At 38.2% G+C, this 17,241-nt stretch overlaps 2 protein-coding genes across 2 annotated transcripts; one reads left to right on the top strand and one right to left on the bottom strand.

Annotated features, from left to right (window-relative positions):
* The first annotated feature begins 1,606 nt into the window (after positions 1-1,606).
* Positions 1,607-7,175, top strand: LOC102781755 (uncharacterized). Its single transcript, XM_006793248.3, has 2 exons — positions 1,607-1,971; positions 4,119-7,175. The coding sequence occupies exons 1-2, from the start codon at positions 1,812-1,814 to the stop codon at positions 5,579-5,581; spliced, it is 1,623 nt and encodes a 540-aa protein (XP_006793311.2). The 5' UTR covers positions 1,607-1,811; the 3' UTR covers positions 5,582-7,175.
* Positions 7,176-9,743: 2,568 nt separating this feature from the next.
* pde6gb (phosphodiesterase 6G, cGMP-specific, rod, gamma, paralog b) lies at positions 9,744-13,506 on the bottom strand. Its single transcript, XM_006793247.2, has 4 exons — positions 13,417-13,506; positions 11,394-11,615; positions 11,258-11,298; positions 9,744-11,172 (listed from the first exon to the last, which is right to left on the bottom strand). The coding sequence occupies exons 2-4, from the start codon at positions 11,537-11,539 to the stop codon at positions 11,096-11,098; spliced, it is 264 nt and encodes an 87-aa protein (XP_006793310.1). The 5' UTR covers positions 11,540-11,615; positions 13,417-13,506; the 3' UTR covers positions 9,744-11,095.
* Positions 13,507-17,241: the final 3,735 nt, after the last annotated feature.

Raw genomic sequence — 17,241 nt, 5'->3', positions numbered from 1 at the left:
TCGGTGTCCCCCAGATGAACTGGAGGAGGTCTGAGCATCACTGCTAAGGCTGCTACCCCCATGACCCTGACATGGGTAAAGGGAGAAAAAAATAGATGCATGGAATTTGCAAGGCCTACCCAGTAAAATACTGATTTTGAACAATTCCTAAGTTAAATAGACGTCCTCTTAGTCCACCAATCTGTAGCTACCAATGTGCTGTATATCAGAAGATGCCTTTCTGAAAACAACGAGGATAAATATCATAAATATAGATGTGTCTATTTTGGACTGTTGTGAAATCTTTTGGTAAATAAAACCAGAAATAAAAGGAAGTGACAGAAAAGGTGTTGTTTCCAGCCACTGTGTGTGTACATGGTGAATGGAGAAATAAGGACCGTTACCTTTACAGAGGCAAACAGTGAAGTAAGAGTTTCTCAGATTTTCAAATGAGATATTTTATGTAAAGAACAGCATATACACTGTTTTTCTTTCTCTGTTTTTGGATGATAAATTAATTCAAAAACGGAAAACGTCAGAGGACAGCCACACCCCTCTTATTCATGGTAGGATACATTTGAATTGGTATGAGTAGTACTTTCAGAAAATGTACAAGACACATGCTTTTCTTTTAGCAGGCCAGCAGAGGGCGACATCTGCCTGAACAACAGGGGAGGTTGTGGCTTCCAATAAAACATATATGGAGAAAAGAACTGATTAGTCGGATTAATAAAAAAAGAAGTCACATTTTGATCAGTGTTAATCAGTGGATAATGTTTATGGAAATAATGGAGCACACAAATTAAAATTAGTGACAGAAATATCACATCGGCCTGACTTTACTGTAACGGATGGAAACTAGTTTTGCTCTATAGACATGAATGGAAAGAGTAAGAACTGTTTGGATCACAGATGTCCAAGTGGTTTCAGCTGTTGAGTTAAAAGTAAGTAAATTCTCATTAGTTGGGCTACTAATTAGAACTAATAAAAATGAATGGCAAGATTGGAAAGAATAAATGGGAAATAAATAGACTGGATAGGGCCTATTTTAATATATTATTTTAAACTCTTAATTAAAACCCCGAAGCTTTAATAGCTTTATCATTGCTAAAAATAAAACGATCTGTCCGTTCCTGAAGACGTTCACAAATGCAATCAAGCGACTTCCTTTTAATCCTGTTAATTCAAACTTCTACCAGGAATAACATTCTTGTATTGAGTGACTACCGCTAAAATTTTGAATGTGTCTATAAAAACTGAAATATTTCACAAATGCTGCAAACAACATGATTGTAAATATGTAATTTGTTCATAGCTAAACATTTAACATTTGTGGTCTTTTTTTTTTTTACTTAAAAATGAATACTAATAAAAACACAATAAAAAAAATGAATTTAACTATTATTTTACAGTATTTATAATATTAGAATGTATTTTGTTTCTTTATTATTTATTTAATATATAATATTATTTTTTACAATACTTATTTTTCTAGTAATATGATATATTTAAAACATATATTTATCTTTTAATGTTTGCCTTTGACATGTACGTTTATGTGGTGTAACTGTTTACTGCTGCTGCTGCAAGGCCTGTAGTTACTATGGTGACGGAGACTAAAGGTGTCCGTGCCGATGCCTGCTCAAAAACCAGCGGAGACGGCAACAAACCTTTTAACAAAAGGATTCAGGAGAGTGGATTCCCTGTTGGAATCTGCATCCCGCTCTTACATAATACATCCACGGATGTAGAAGCAGGACAGAAAATGAAGCCAGCGCTTCTTTAACTGTGAGCGGAGGTGATCGGTCCTGCGCAGGCCTGGTTCATCTCAAATGAGCCTCCAGTTTATTTTAAAGAACAGAACAAATGCGGGCACTATGGATGAAGAGGAACGTTGTCAGCAGCACGACACTGAAAGTGTTCGTTTTAAAGACAACCCGGACAGTAAACCGCTGGGAGTCCATCAGCAGCTGGATGTGAAGCAGACAGATGGTAAGGATCATCACAGATTTAATGTGGAGTGTTTCTACTGGTGAAAAGGCGGACGTTAGGGCTTAGTAAAGAAGAAGATTCACATAAAGAGCTTCTGTAAAGCGGAATATGTTCACAAATACCAAAAACAGTTTTTCACTTTATTTTTCCTTTTTTTTTAAACGCTGTAAAAGACGGAACTGAACGGCAACAGTACAGAGCAGCACCCGGACGGTTTACAGTGGGTACACAACAGGGTTATTTTGTAGTTCAGCCTCAGTGCAAGCCAAAGTTTGGGATATGTTTTTACTTAATTAAAAGCTCAAAGAGACTCTAACATAATGGATGCCTGACTGCAAACTGTCAGTGTGCCTTTCATATGCTATAAGGCGTGTAATACAAATATAAGAATTTCATAAGTATGAACTCATGTACTTGTTCTACTGAGATTATACTGCCTTTAATTGTTTAAGTGTGCCCCTGTATGACACGATAGATTATGAATGTTTACATCAAAAACCTGCAGTCTCTTATTTATGTTCCATTTATAGTTTAACCTCCATACAACAGGACATTTTCTGTGGAGCAAAGGTGCAGACATCAGAACTTAGTATCACTGATGTGTCAGGTGTATGACTGCGAGGACTTTGAATCTGTAAATATGTTTTGTTTGTCTTCAAATTTCATGATTGATCAATATTTGTAGAAATAATTCAGGCCTGGTGTTTATATTGTAGGCAAGAATGTTTTTAGACTAACTGCAGCTCTTTAATCTCGGACTAAATTCAGTCTGCTTCTAAGCATCCATAAAGGCTCTACTAAAGGTGGCTTCATATCTTAAATATTTGTGTGCAGCATAAATATACTTCTGAACAAATAAGAGACTGTTATTTTTTTATTTGCAAAAGACATCTTTAACCAAAACCATGTTCTTCTAAGAAAAAAAAAAAAACATAACAAAAGGTTAAAGCAGAAATATATTGGAAGTGCTGTAGAGACAAAAACTGGCAGAGAGAGAGAAGGCTGGAGTGGATGGATTATTCAAGAGTGAACACTGAGAACAAAATCCAGTTTTTATTTCCTGTTTTCTGCTGACTGTTTTTTTGTTTTGTTTTGTTTTTTCAATTTTAGGTGGTGTGACCCAAAAGTTGTGCCACTGCACTTTTAGGACCCTGGCGGTTTCACAGTATATTGTAGTACTAGTATTATAATTCAAATTATTTCTTCTTGCATGGGCCTTTATTTAGAAATTAATCCACACCAAAACAGACATTGGTAATCACCTGAAAACAAGGCAAAGTCTGTAAAACATCAGCAGCTCACACACTGCAGGGCATTGCAGACATTCTTCTTCCTAGCCACACTTTCCAATTCCTCATGTGGGATCCTAATGATCTTTAATAGATTGTTAACTGATGAGAGTCTCTGCTCTCTTTTTTTCATTCTCCACCCCCCTTTACTATTCTTGGATGTAGCTCATTTGAATCTGCAATTATTAGTGCTAAAAATGTCTGCACCTCACCAGCCTTTGTGGGATTTTTGCCATGCTGAAAAAGTTATTAATGAATTATGATTATCATTTCATTGCATTTTTTTTCTGCATCATATGATTTGACCAATGTATGAGGTTGATACAGATCACCTCTCAGTGTGCTTCTTATTGCTTCAAGTGGGCAGTTATTCTTTTTATCACTGATAAACCAGTTAAACTCTCTTTTTTGTGTAGTGAAATCAGAAGTGTCATAGCATGCGTGGAATTGCCTAGCACTAAGTAAGCAATTCTTCTTCTGTATAGCTATAATAACAATTTTTTCTTATTCTTTTCCAGATAGATTGTAAAATTAGAAAACAGCCACATTCTTTTGTGGTTCTGGTAGTAGTGTCAAATCAGATATCAGTCATGTACCGTCACAGTCACACATGAGCTTCCTGTGTGACTTGGTTATTTACTTTATAACTATAACTACTTTTTTAGTTATTAATTTCATTCCATTTACTTCGTTATCACTACCATTTTTTACCAATTTTACTTTACTTACCACTAGTATAGATAGATAGATCTTTATTGTCACTGTTACCAGAACAATGAAACACAGTTTGGCATCTCTCCCTTTGCAGCTGTAGTTTTTTGTTCATAATGCTCATGTCTGTGTTATTTTTCCATGCAGATATCTCACAACTGTTGGCAATTAAAGAGGTTCCCCCTGAATGGAGCCCCACCTCAGCTCCGCAAGACCCAGAGGTAATCCAAATAAAAGAGGAGCAGGAGGAGCTCTGGACCAGTCAGGTGGGAGAGCAGCTAAATGGGGTGCAGGTGGCGGATATCTCCAGGTTCCCAGGCCATACTGTCAGTGTGAAACATGAAGACAGTGACGAGAAATCCGAGTATTCACAAACTTCTCAAAGAAAACCTAAATGCAACAGAGAAGCAGAGGCTTTAAATGCCCCCCCAGCTAAAGGAATAAAAATGGAAACTGATGGTGATGACTGTGGAGGACCGGAATCAGCTAGAAGTCCAGATCAAGATATTTATGTACATCCAAATGGTGATGAAAAGGCTTCCAGCTTATCTGAGACTGAAGTCAGTATTAAGGATGATGATGATGACTATTATTGGCAGGAGCCTTTATCAGACTCTGGACCTTACACTGAAGACAGTGACAGTGACTGGAAGGAAACCAGGACACCTGAATTAGGTGTAAATAGTGACAAAGGACAAGACAGTTCTAAAGTATCTGAATGTAATAAAACTTTTCTTTGCAAACAGTCACTTCAGGGAGAGAGGGGAAGAATGTCTTCCTCTGGTTTGGCTAAAAAGAAATGCTTTACAGTATCACAAAATGAGGATTCATCAGTGGCAGCACGCACCGGAGAGAAACCATTTGGCTGTGACGTTTGTGGACAAAGGTTCAACCAAAAAACACATCTAAACACTCACATGAGAATTCACACGGGAGAGAAACCCTTCTGTTGTGATTTTTGTGGACAGCGCTTTAACCAGAAAACACATCTTAAGATCCACATGAGAATTCACACGGGAGAGAAACCTTTTGGTTGTGATAATTGTGGCAAAAGATTTAGACACCAATGCACTCTCAAAATACACATGGCAGCTCACACTGGGGAGAAACCATTTACCTGTGACGACTGTGGTAAAAGATTCAGCCATCAGAAAATTCTAAAGGCGCACATGACAATTCACACAGGAGAGAAACCATTTCACTGTGATGAATGCGGTAAAAGTTTTAGCCAACAGGGAATTCTGAAGGCACATATGACAGTGCACACAGGAGAGAAACCATTTGGTTGCAGTAGATGTGATAAAAAGTTTAGACTACATAGTGATCTCACAGCGCATATGAGAGTCCACACAGGAGAGAAACCATTTAGTTGTGATAAGTGTGGTAAAAGATTTAGCCAAAAGGGATGTCTGCAGAGACACCTTAGACTCCACACAGGAGAAAAGCCGTTTAGTTGTGATGACTGCGGAAAACAATTTAAGCGAAAGACACACCTTAAAGCACACATGACAGTTCACACAGGAGAGAAACCATTTGGCTGTAATGTCTGCGGTGTAACATTTTCACGACAGGGAACCCTGAAGAGACACATGAGGGTCCACACGCGATAGAAACTAAAGTAACAGGGTTTTGTCCAAAATATTTGTAAAGTGTGTTGATGCAGATGAGAGCAGTGGATTTCCTTTATGGCACCGTGATAACTGAGAGTGTAGGTTGATACCTCTCAGACAGGTCTACTGTATTGCACTGTCTCTCTTCTGAAGCTTAAACAAAAATGCATAAGGGAGAAATATCCTAGAGAATGATGAGGTAAATGATGATGCTGACAAAATGTTGACATCCATGGAAAGAAGTAAATTCTCCCCAGTCACGTGTGATGGTAGAGTGAAACAACTTTTACAAGTTAAGAATGCATTGCTCAAAAAGCTAAAGAAATACTTTTTAATCAGAGTATAGAATCAAGTCCGTTAAACCACTGGGATATTAACCCGGTCAGTCAAGTAGCAGAGGGGGTTATTAGTCAGTGTTAATGAAATTAACAACAGGTGCACCAGGAGGGCGATGATGAGACAACCCCCAAAACAGGAATGGCCTTTTTCCCTCCTTTTATCTCATTTTTTTTTCACTGTTTTGGGATTTGGAAAGGGTCAGTGTCACTACACTTGATGATTCCTGGACCCTACAGAGGTTACATAGGTAGTCCGACTCCTCCAGGATGGCACATCAATACTTGCCATTGTCATAAGGTTTGAGATTCCAGGAGACAGGCAGTTACTCTGGGAGAGCTGGACAGGGCTGTAGGAAGTCCTTAAACCATCAGCAGGACTGGTATCTGCTCCTTTGCACAAGGAGGGACAGGATGAGCACTGCCAGAGCTACAAAATGATCTTCAGCAGGACACTGGTGTAAATGTCTCTAAACAAACCACAACAGACTTCATCAGGGTAGCCTGAAGTCCTCTTGGGCCCTATGCTCACCGTGGTGCCTGATTGGCAGTTGCCATCGAATACCAGAATTGGCAGGTCCACACTGGTGCCCTGGTGGCCTTGGCAAAATGGACCAGTCTGTAGCATCTTTTTTTCACTTTAATTTTTGAAGTGTCTTTGAATTAAGCCCCTTAAGATAATTTTCATTTCCTCAAACAATGAGGCAGCCTTTCATTCCTATCTCATTACTCCAGTCCATATCAGTATTAGATAGCCATTATGATTTTTCCCCATTGGGATCTGACGCGTTTTCATAGTAGTCAATTCGTGTTTTTGAGCAGTCCATTTAGTAACACAAATAAGATTAATACTGGGTTCAGCCCCTTGTCACCTTCGATTTGATAAGTGGTTAAGAAAAAGGATGGATGTACTGTCTGTGAAGGTTCTCAGTCATCTAGGTCATCATATTCTAAAGACCTTGGAAAGAAAAGCGTCTCGACTTCTTTAATAACAGGAAAGCACATAAGAATAGGCTGGATGGAGAACAAATAACAGCAGGAAAGTGTAGCTCGATTGCTAAAAATAAAGTGTTATATTGAAAAAAAGTGTACTTTCAGTGTTGATCAAAATGTATAATACTTCTTCCTTTAGCCTTATACACATTTTGTTATTTACCAGTATTATGATTCTTATTATTGCTCCCAGATTTATTTTTTACTATGCAATGTAACCACTCATGATGGCTCTAAAGGTAAAGTTGCCTGATAAATATTTTGTATAAGACAACTGTGTTTCTAATTTCCTTTGACTTGATGGACTGAAGCTGATGTAGACTTGAGGTCCACAAATAAAATTTCTTAACATTTGATAACTTGTCTTTGTACTGTTTTCATGTAATCCCAGGTTCTTAAGCAAATATTGCAATACTGTCCTCATTCATGTTAAAATAAAAAGAAACATAAATCACACTAAAACTGTGAATAAAATAAAACACCATTCTTTGAACAGACTCATGTTTTATGTGTATTATTTGCATAAGCTAAGGCGAATATATTATGTCAAACAATGTAAGAACAGTTAAATCAACATGGAGAAAGAAATGTTATCACTATCCAAGTGTCAGTCTGGCAGTGATTAGAAAAATGAATTTAATTTAATCAGATTACTTGTCGTATAAACTTATTTTCTCCTACTTATCACACCCATGCCATTTACAGCAGATGACTCCTGTAGCTGTCGCATTGAAATGTGTTTATAAGGTGATTGTAATTTTCAAATTTGGATGTTTAAGCTGGTTCCTATGTTGTGTTGTCGCCACCTACTGGTGGATCTGAGTATGGCGCTTTGTGGTGCGCATGCATGGTTTTTCACAGTGTTTGCTGGTGAAGAGAAGTAAAATACTGGTTAAACATCAGTTGGAGCATGGGCCTTTATTCTACTCCAAACATGAAACAAGAATAACCTTCAGGAGCAGATATAACTCCCTTTCCCTAAGCCAGGCTGTATCAGAGGGCTCTTCCTGTTCAAACTAAGTTCTTCCTCCCCACTGTCACCAAATGAGCTGTGTCCAGGACAAAGCATCTGCCATTACAAAGCATTACATTATCTTTCCTTCTGAAATACCCACATAGTAACGCCTCAAGAAGAGAGCCCACTACGTTAGCCTCTTAATTGGGTTCTACATTGAGTTTAGGCCACACAGTCTCAGGTTGCTGTTAAATTGTCAAATTAAATAAAGTAAAGAAAGTTTAGTGTGAATGGTTGTCAGGACATCAGTGTGTATGCAATGTTGAGCATCCTAAATCGAAGCAGCACCACCCAACCAATACGTGGAAGAGATAGAAGCGCATTGCAGTGGTCCCTCTCTATAATGCGGTTCACCTTTTGAGGAATCGCTGTTTTGCGGATTTTTTTTGGTGCAATTTTGCATGCTCTTTTTAAAAAAAAAAACAGCGTATTGTTTTCTGGGCCCTGATTGGCTGTGGACCATTGTCAATCAATCTCGTGCTATGTCTCCAGTCCAGTACAGAATGCGTTCAGCTTGTCAAATTTACATAAATCTTCGATTGCTAGCAGTGTGGCTCTGTGCTGCATGTTTGTAAGTTTTCTCCCCAACAAACACAACAATGTCGACAAAACGTTTTGCACCGTCAAAGGCAGATGACGATGCCAAACATCGCATAAAAAGTCGGACTTCTGGACATGCTAAAGGAAGGTAGAAGTTACCGTATTTTCCGGATTATAAGGCACATTAAGCGAAACAAAACAGTCACATAAGTCAAACTTTACCCAACTCATTCTTCTTGCTTCCTCCACTACTGTACCTTTGATTCATTAATGCTGAATGGTCTCAAAAATAAAGCTGACTACTTTATGGATTTCACCTATCGCGGGTTATTTTTGAACGCAACTCCCATGATAAACGAGGGACCACTGTACAAACGAATTATTCTTTTTACTCACAATGTCACCAAAGAATTAGTTATCCAGTGCTGTTTAAAGCACAAGAAGGATAACTGAGTATACTACAAGACACCTAAAGTGTACTTGAATACCCCCAAGTACTTTTAATGTTTTACTATATCCAAGTCAACCAAAAATAGCCTACATTGCAAAAATATAAATTGAAATTACATTAGCCGTCATTTTCTTCCAATAAATACACTAATAACCTCTAAAACCTAAAGTATATTCACTACATAATAACAATAATAGGCTGACCAGTAAAGTGAAATATAAAGTGGATGTTGGGGTTCTGGCTTCTTGTCACTGTTTTTATTGACATTCTTCCTGTTATGTTAGCATCATGTTAATGTTTTCCCAGAGTTTCCTGTCAGTAACCTCAGATCTGTTAGTTTTCTCTTCCCCTCTCTCCACTTCTTTGTTTGTAACTGGCAACTGCCAGCACAATCCTCGTGTTTTCACCCGTATCCACTCTGTAAATAGTGTCGCTTCACAGCATTTTATCTGTATGCCGGGCTTTATATAAAAAGGGTCTGTTTTTGTCTTTCTGCTCCTCTGGACTTCATATTCATGTGGATTTCGGATTCTCAGGATGGCTTTTTGTGATTTAATGTGCATTTAGTCCTGTTACCAGTAAATTTATAGCAGTCGATTCAAATATTTTCAAGTCCACATCTCAGTCCTGCATGTGCAGAATTATTACTTGTATCTGCACTATCATAAATATAAATTGCTACATGTGAATACAGGTAATACAGTAATACTTAAATGTGTTTTAGTGTAACTTTCCCCCCTGCGTGTACCTGCTGTAAACACATGCATAACGGGGCTAATTCCAAGCTAAATCCTCCACAAAAGAATCTGAATAGAAAAAATAACACAGTTTTTTATTTTCCTCTTTTTATGCTTTATTTTTATCCCTCGTCCTGTAGAGAGGACAACGCTCCACTACACATTTCTTCAGATCTGTACTGAAACATCCATCCCACTCATCCCTCCACCATCTGTTTCACTACTACAGTGCATCCACCAGCTTTACATCATCAAAGCTTGTCAGCATCGTCTTGATTAGATTAATGTTTTGAAAGACACAAGTTTGGGGTATGGGCCAAAAAGATGACAGTGATAGAGAGGACTGTGGAGTTGAAATAAAATAAACATAAGACCGAATGATGGACAGTGAAGAAAAATGTACAACCTACTCTACATGAGACTAAAAATAATGAGCTTAAAAACACAAATACACAAACACACACACAGGGCACAGTAGTGTTGTGTGCAAGTATTAGAAATAAACAAGTATTAAATATACAATACATAGAGTCATATACACTGATGTATATGGGAGATATACAAATAGGGATAATGTTAACAGAGAACAAAAGTGTGGAAAATGATGGAGACACCACACTCCTGCTAGTCGAAGGGAAGAAACTGGTTTCCTCAACATTTACAATCTGCTAAAGTGAGATTAAAGCGGTTTATTTCTTAGTTTGTGTTGTGAAAATAAGGTGAGAGGTTGTTCTTCACATGCGTCAACTAACAGAAGACTTCCAGATACCATGAGGGTGAAGATTTGTGCAAACCTGGTGAAGATGGGTGCAGTTAAAGGTCAAAACAGAGGGAAAAGAGGGATATCTGATTAACGCTTATCCCATCGAAATGTTACGCTCAGCAATAGCAACTGGTGTCTGCTCTCTACAGAAGTCAGGTTTAGAATTTTATAGGTTCGGCATCGATGGAAAAAGCCTCTGAGATGGCGAGAGAGGCGCCGAAACACATGAAATGGGAACCCACCCACTTCACGGGTCTGTCACTTAAACTCAAATTGAGGCCGCCTTGCTTGCATAAGTTTCGTTTTGTTTTTTGTCCGCGAGGACGACAGGACAGAAGAAAAAGGAAGGAGAGAGACAGAGATAGTGAAAGATAGGAGGAGAGCGGCCGGGCGACGGCGCGGGTCTACTGCGAGAAGTGGTGAGATTTTAAAAAGAACAGATGCTAAACATAAGCAGATGTGTGTGAGCTGCAGAATCACAGAAAGAATCCAGAGTTAGAAAAGAGAAAGAGGTTTTTTTGTGTGGCTTTTTTTCTCTTTTTCCATTTTTTTTGTGTTGGTTACAGTTCATGGTTCAGTAGTTCCACATAAAGATCGGAGATGGATCCTGAGGCAGATGGTTTGAAGTGCATGAAGGTGGTCTGTAATCCTCAGGGGATTGCAGGGAGATGTGGGAAGGCTCAGATGATACCATACTGGGCCAGCTCATGCAGCTCCAGGTGATTGAAGGCCTCCCATGGGCAAATGACAGTGATGTCTGCAAAAAGACAGCACAGATGTGAACTTGTTTAGGTCCCTGCAGAGCACTGAAGCCAATGGTTTCAACCGTAGCATACACTTACCTGTGCCTAAGCCCTCCATCCCGGGGATATCATCTCCAAATCTGCAAAAAGGAGCATTGCGATAATTACAAATCACTTGATTTGATTTATTTGGTTTTTAACAAGACCCCGAAGAAGAAAAGTATTCACAGCATACCCCTGGATTCCCTTCTTTGGAGGCTTGCTCTTGAACTGACGAGTCTGCCTCTGCTTGAACTTGGGGGGTCCCTTGCGTGGGGTGGCGGGGCCTCCGGTGACACGGGTGGCCGACTTGATCTCAGCTTTGGGTGGCTCAAGATTCATTTTGAGCAGTTATGTATGAGGATGTGCGTGCAGGCTGTTAGCGTTAGACGCCTCTCTGAAGTCTTGGTGGTGAAGTCTTTATTTTTGGAAACAAAGGTAAAAAAAGCAATTAAAAACACAGAAATAAAGAGAAACTCTCACTAGGTTATTATCTGCAAATCCTTTTAGTGTCAAGCAGCGAATGATCTAAAACTCTCTAACCGTGTCTCAGATAGCAGGCGGCTCCTGTCACCTCTGTTTGACATTACCATCTATAATCCTATTACTGATCTGATGAGCACCTGCCAGGACTTACACTCTCATATTTCCCAGCACCTGAATGTGGTGGACCACATTGCAGGTTGTCCTGCTGGGATGACCCAATTACCCATAATCCCTGGCTCAAGTTAATAAGTGCGCTCTCCTTCTCTGTTTCGAGCTGATTGTGAACTTGTAATCTTGTTAAAGCAAGGACACCGCTGCAGAAACGCTGAGCTGTGCACTGAAGGTCTAAACGATTAAATCCGCTCACCATGTCCCGATGACACAGACAACCCTGAACAGGTCTTAACCATTAATGTGGTTATACTGGATAAATACCAAGGTTATTACAGCTAACGCACGATGCTAACTAAAAACAAACAAAGAAACAAAGAAACAAACGAAAAGAAACAAAGAAACAAACGAAAAGAAACAAAGAAACAAACAAAGAAACAAACAAAGAAACAAAGAAACAAACAAAGAAACAAAGAAACAAACGAAAAGAAGCAAAGAAACAAACAAAGAAACAAAGAAACAAATGAAAAGAAACAAAAAACAAACAAAGAAACAAAGAAACAAACAAAGAAACAAAGAAACAAACAAACAAACAAACAAACGAAAAGAAGCAAAGAAACAAACAAAGAAACAAAGAAACAAAGAAACAAACAAAGAAACAAAGAAACAAACAAAGAAACAAATAAACAAACAAACAAACAAACAAACAAACAAACAAAGAAACAAACAAACAAACAAACAAACGTCCTGAGTTTTAGTTTTTGCCAGTTTGGTCAAAGTTGCCATCACAGCCTGTCTGAGGAGGCTTTAATGGAAATGTTTGTGTTTCAACTGTAATTTCTATTCTGAATTTTGCCTGGAGAAACACGCTGTGTATTTAAACAATAAAACTGGCAAAACAAACTAAGAAAAACTAAACCAAAAAAAAAGTAAATATTTTTAGACAATTAAAAAAAACTAAATTAAGATATAGAAAGTAAAGAAAAGAAAGTAAAGTATGTGTGGGTTAAATATACTCACATATACACACTCAGAGATCTGCTTTCGTTTGAGCCACAGTTTTAATATCAAGAATTTTAAAATGAAACTTCTTTGACAGCTTTAAACAGGCCAAACCGAAGTGAACGTGCTTGTTGTGAGATCATTTTAAAATATTTTTTCTGTCCAGGTTGCTGATAAATGTATCTGTCAGATAAATAAATAAAGTAAGAACTTGTACATGAAACAACAAGTTTGTTATATCCAGGTTTGGAGTAAATTTGCACTGTAGCCAGTTTTTAGATACACTATAAAAATAACTGATAACTGAGTGTTAAACAGCATCGGTCTATAGACTGCAGAATTGTTGATTAACAGATGTCAGAAACATCTGCGCTAATTTACTCTGTCATGTTTAATCACATCACAAACGACACCATAAATTGCTGTTTACTTTTTTATACCCAAGCGGGACGATTTCTGGAGCTCTAAACTCTTTTATCTGGATTATTTTCTCCTAATAAAGGAAAAAACGTTAACACCCATGTTCTTCACTGAGACACGCAGAGCTGCAGAAGAGCAACAAAGTTTCCCACCGACGGTGTCTGAATATCAGCACTGATCGGTGATGACGGTCTACTCACCGGCTGCTTGGGTGAAGAACAGCCAGACGAGTGGGTGTGAGCGCAGCGCTGATCCGTCTAGCAGATGAGTGGACTTCTATGCTAGGCTTGCTGTGAGGGCCAGTCGGGGCTTGTGGTCCCTCTTATAGCCGACACAGATTACAGAGGCGCCGCCTCCCTTCTTGACTGTCAACAGTTCACATGTTTGAGGTTTGTGAGGTTTGCACATTGTGAACAGTGGTGGAGCATAACTGTTTACATTTACAGTCAACTTCCAACATTTCAGTGAGAAATTTCACTGTGAAATTATACAATTGTTGATATTATTGTCTTACAGATGTTTTCTCATATTTTGTAACCATACATTGAATTTAAGTATTTTCCAGAAACTACACTACAGAAATATTTTTAAAAAGATAACAAACTGGGAAAAATGATCTGTTTTTTATTGATTTTATTGATATTTTTGCACTTTTTCAATGCACTATATTTATCTGGCAGCTGCGGTTTCTAAAGCTGATATTCTTGTACGCAACATAAACAAACTAAAATGATTGATGACCTCTGATCTACACTCGCCAAGTTCTTTTTCACAATATGTGTAAATCAGCCCTGTGCCATCATCAGGACATAAATACTGATGCTTTCAGAAGGACATGCATAAGATTGCCTGTTGTTACAAACATCGCTGTTTAATGCTTTCCTTTAAGGATCATGTTAGAGAAATGAAGATAATACAGAAATGTAGTTCCTTCAGTTTCCATTTGCAAATTTAAAGCAGAAGTAAACATGATTACAGCCTGCTACAAAGCTTTGGCCTCTATGAATAGTTTCTCTCTTTTTGTAACTCACCTGATTGATGTTGTTAAGCCTTAAACTCATACATGAGGCCACGTTGATGAACACATTCAGTGGTAGCAGTCAGCTATGGCCTTTCTCTTTCTGAGCATTTCTGTGGTAATTATCTAATAAATAATATGTTTCGAAGTTCGTCCTTCAGTTTTGGTCAGTGATTTTCTAGTATTTTATTAGCCTGTTACTTAGGAACAGTTACCAGGTAAATATGTCTGTGCACTGCACCTGCACCAGCATGTCCCTCTATAGTAACACCTGGTTCCCAAAACCCTGTGATGCTATTAAAGCTGCCGATGGGTCACGTTACTGTGGCTACGTCCATAATTTAAACCCAGGCCACAGTCTCCTCCTGCACCTCCTAAACTGAATGCTTTCGTTGCTTAAACCTGATCAAGTAATGAGTGAAAACCAGCTGCTTTCCCTTTTCCACCAGAGCCAAACAGCGTGCAACGACGAATGCTGTTTGGGATTTTGGATTCGGTTAAATAAGAAAAGTGTCCCTTATATAGCTGGAGAAAAATAGCAGTTAATTGGACAGAATATCAGCAAATTGATCAAATTAGGAAAATTGTTGCAGTCTTGATGCAGGATTTTTGCTTGCACCTCACTAAATGGCTTAAAATGATAAAGGCATTTGTATCATTAGAGTAAATTACTTAATTTGCTTATCTTGTAAATTAATATTAGGATTTTTAAAAACTAGTTTCAACTTAAATGTATTATTTGCATAGTTTATTAGTTGAAGTTATTTTTAGAGCAGCGTTTGTCTAACAGCCTCGCAGTTTTGTTTAATGAGCTAATTAAACACATTTCATCTGTAAATAAATCGATGCTGAGCTCTAAGCATCAGTAGGATCTGAGGATTTCTTCCAGAATCACTTTGGAAATGATAGATTATGGAGGAAAGATGCTCTGTGATAAATGAAGTTTGCCATATAAACATTATCTTTATGTATTTTATAGTATTTGTAATGAAGTTTTCCAGAAAGGTCTTTAGAAATCCTCTAGGTAATGCTAATTAAATGAGTGATTTGAGTCAGTAGGATGCAGGATGAGATCACACAGCTTACAATATGTTCAAACAGATTATAGATGAAGCTGGAAGCTTCCTGAAAGCCCCACAGTCCCACTCCATCTTTGTTATGCAATCATCTCTCCATCTGCTTAAGGTGAAACCCTCCAATCCTCCAACCCACAGAAATATTTTACATTGTCAGTGTAACACCCTGCAGTGGGAGTACTCTCCATTAAACAGGGGACTAAGCCAACATCAGCAGCTCCTATCTACATGCTAGAGACACACTGAACATGTGGAGACATCCCTAAGCTAAAGGATGGTTCAGGGTCAAATGGTCCAGCCCTAGAAGTTTTATCAAAAAGGAAAGTTTGAACCCTAATCTTAAAAGTAAAGAGGGTGTCTGACTGAACCCAAACTGGGAGCTGGTTCCAAAGAAGTGGGGCCTGAAAGCTGAAAGCTCTGCCTCCTGTTCTACTTTTAAAAACACCTGGAGCCACAAGTAATCCTGCACTCTGAGAGGGAAGTGCTGTGTTGGGATAAAAGGGCTATAAGATGTTTAAGATGTGATGTGATCAGATGTTGCATGTGAAGAGAAGGATTTTACTTCAACTCTAGATTTAAAGACACTAATGTGGGAGAAGTACTGGCCACGTTCTCTGATCTGTCTCATACTCCTTGATTCATATCTTTTTGTGGCTTTAAAGAAAAAACTAATCTAAATGTAAAAATTAATGAAAAAAGAATCACAATGAATCAGATAATCCTTCTTTGTTTCAATATTAGCTTGATTTTAGGATCCTTTAAGAAAAGTGATTGTTGATGGAGTCGGCGGGGCTCTATTCTTGGCACATTTCTTTCTTTTCTTTGTAGACGACACAGTTTTATACATTTGAACCAATGTTCCCTCTAATGTTTCACGCGTCTGAGCGAACACACAAACTCCCTGAGCGTCCCTTGGACCACTGTGAGCAACAGCAGACGTGTGCACTGTGGTCACGCCAGCATCGAATCCATCCAAGTTACATGGTTTATAAAAATAATCAGATTACAGCATTTATGTTAGACGACTTTTAATTAACTGCTTTAGCCCACTTACAATGAAAATATAAAAAAAACCCTTGTTCATGACCTGTGTAGCATGTTAACACTATTGGAAGTAAAAAGAACTTGAACTCCAATTTTGAAAACACAACTTTCTTTATATATATATATATATATATATATATATATATAAAGCTCTGACTGTATTATGAGACTGTGGTCTGGGAGAGAGTCTGTAACTGTCTGTCTGTAAAATACAGTAAATAATGACCAATGTTGGGCAATTAATGATATAGTTACTTCTTCAAAAAAGTAACTGAGTTATGCAAACAAGGTTTTTTGCAGCTGTTTACCTAAAAATGCAGCCAAGGCGGTTTTTTAAATAAACATTTCAAACTATTTTCAGAACAATCAGCTGTTCTGCATCAAATCTGATGCCACACAAATTATTTGTGCCACTCCATACAATAATTTCTGTCCACTATGAGATGAAGGAGAACAACAGCCTGATACCTGCAGGCCTGACAACAGCAGATGTATCACTGCTGTAACACCTGTAACATTCAGCAGTCGCCTCATTGTTCTGACACACACAACAAAACTAAGTAAAAAAAAAAAAGTAGTAAAATTTATTTATATAGCACATTTCACAGATAAAAATCACAAAGTGCTTTACAATAAGATCAGACATACAAGTTAAAATTAATTAAAAGCCTGTTTGTATAAAAATGTCTTCAGCTGCTTTTTAAAGGAGTCAGTAGAGTCTAGACAGCGTAAAGACAACGGCAGAGAGTTCCACAGCCTAGGTGCCAGTGCCTGAAAAGCCCGATCCCCACGTGTTTTAAACCTAGTACGTGGGACCACCAGTAGCCTCTGACCTGAAGACCTAAGTGCTCGGGATGAAGCATGAGGTTTCAACAGGTCAGAGATAT

Source organism: Neolamprologus brichardi, chromosome 8, assembly GCF_056152115.1.
Source record: "Neolamprologus brichardi isolate AB-2024 chromosome 8, ASM5615211v1, whole genome shotgun sequence".
In the NCBI taxonomy this organism is placed as follows: Eukaryota; Metazoa; Chordata; class Actinopteri; order Cichliformes; family Cichlidae; genus Neolamprologus; species Neolamprologus brichardi.
Note: the sequence above shows the minus strand (reverse complement) of the source record. Positions and strands in the feature narration are given on the sequence as shown.

Excerpts from the sequence above, each read along its gene's own strand:
- LOC102781755 (XM_006793248.3), top strand. The coding sequence starts at position 1,812 with ATGAGCCTCCAGTTTATTTTAAAGAACAGAACAAATGCGGGCACTATG. Across the intron at positions 1,972-4,118 it reads GGATGTGAAGCAGACAGATG|ATATCTCACAACTGTTGGCA; the intron begins GTAAGGATCATC and ends TTTTCCATGCAG.
- pde6gb (XM_006793247.2), bottom strand. The coding sequence starts at position 11,539 with ATGAATCTTGAGCCACCCAAAGCTGAGATCAAGTCGGCCACCCGTGTC. Across the intron at positions 11,299-11,393 it reads CCAAAGAAGGGAATCCAGGG|ATTTGGAGATGATATCCCCG; the intron begins GTATGCTGTGAA and ends TCCTTTTTGCAG. Across the intron at positions 11,173-11,257 it reads GATGGAGGGCTTAGGCACAG|ACATCACTGTCATTTGCCCA; the intron begins GTAAGTGTATGC and ends GTCTTTTTGCAG.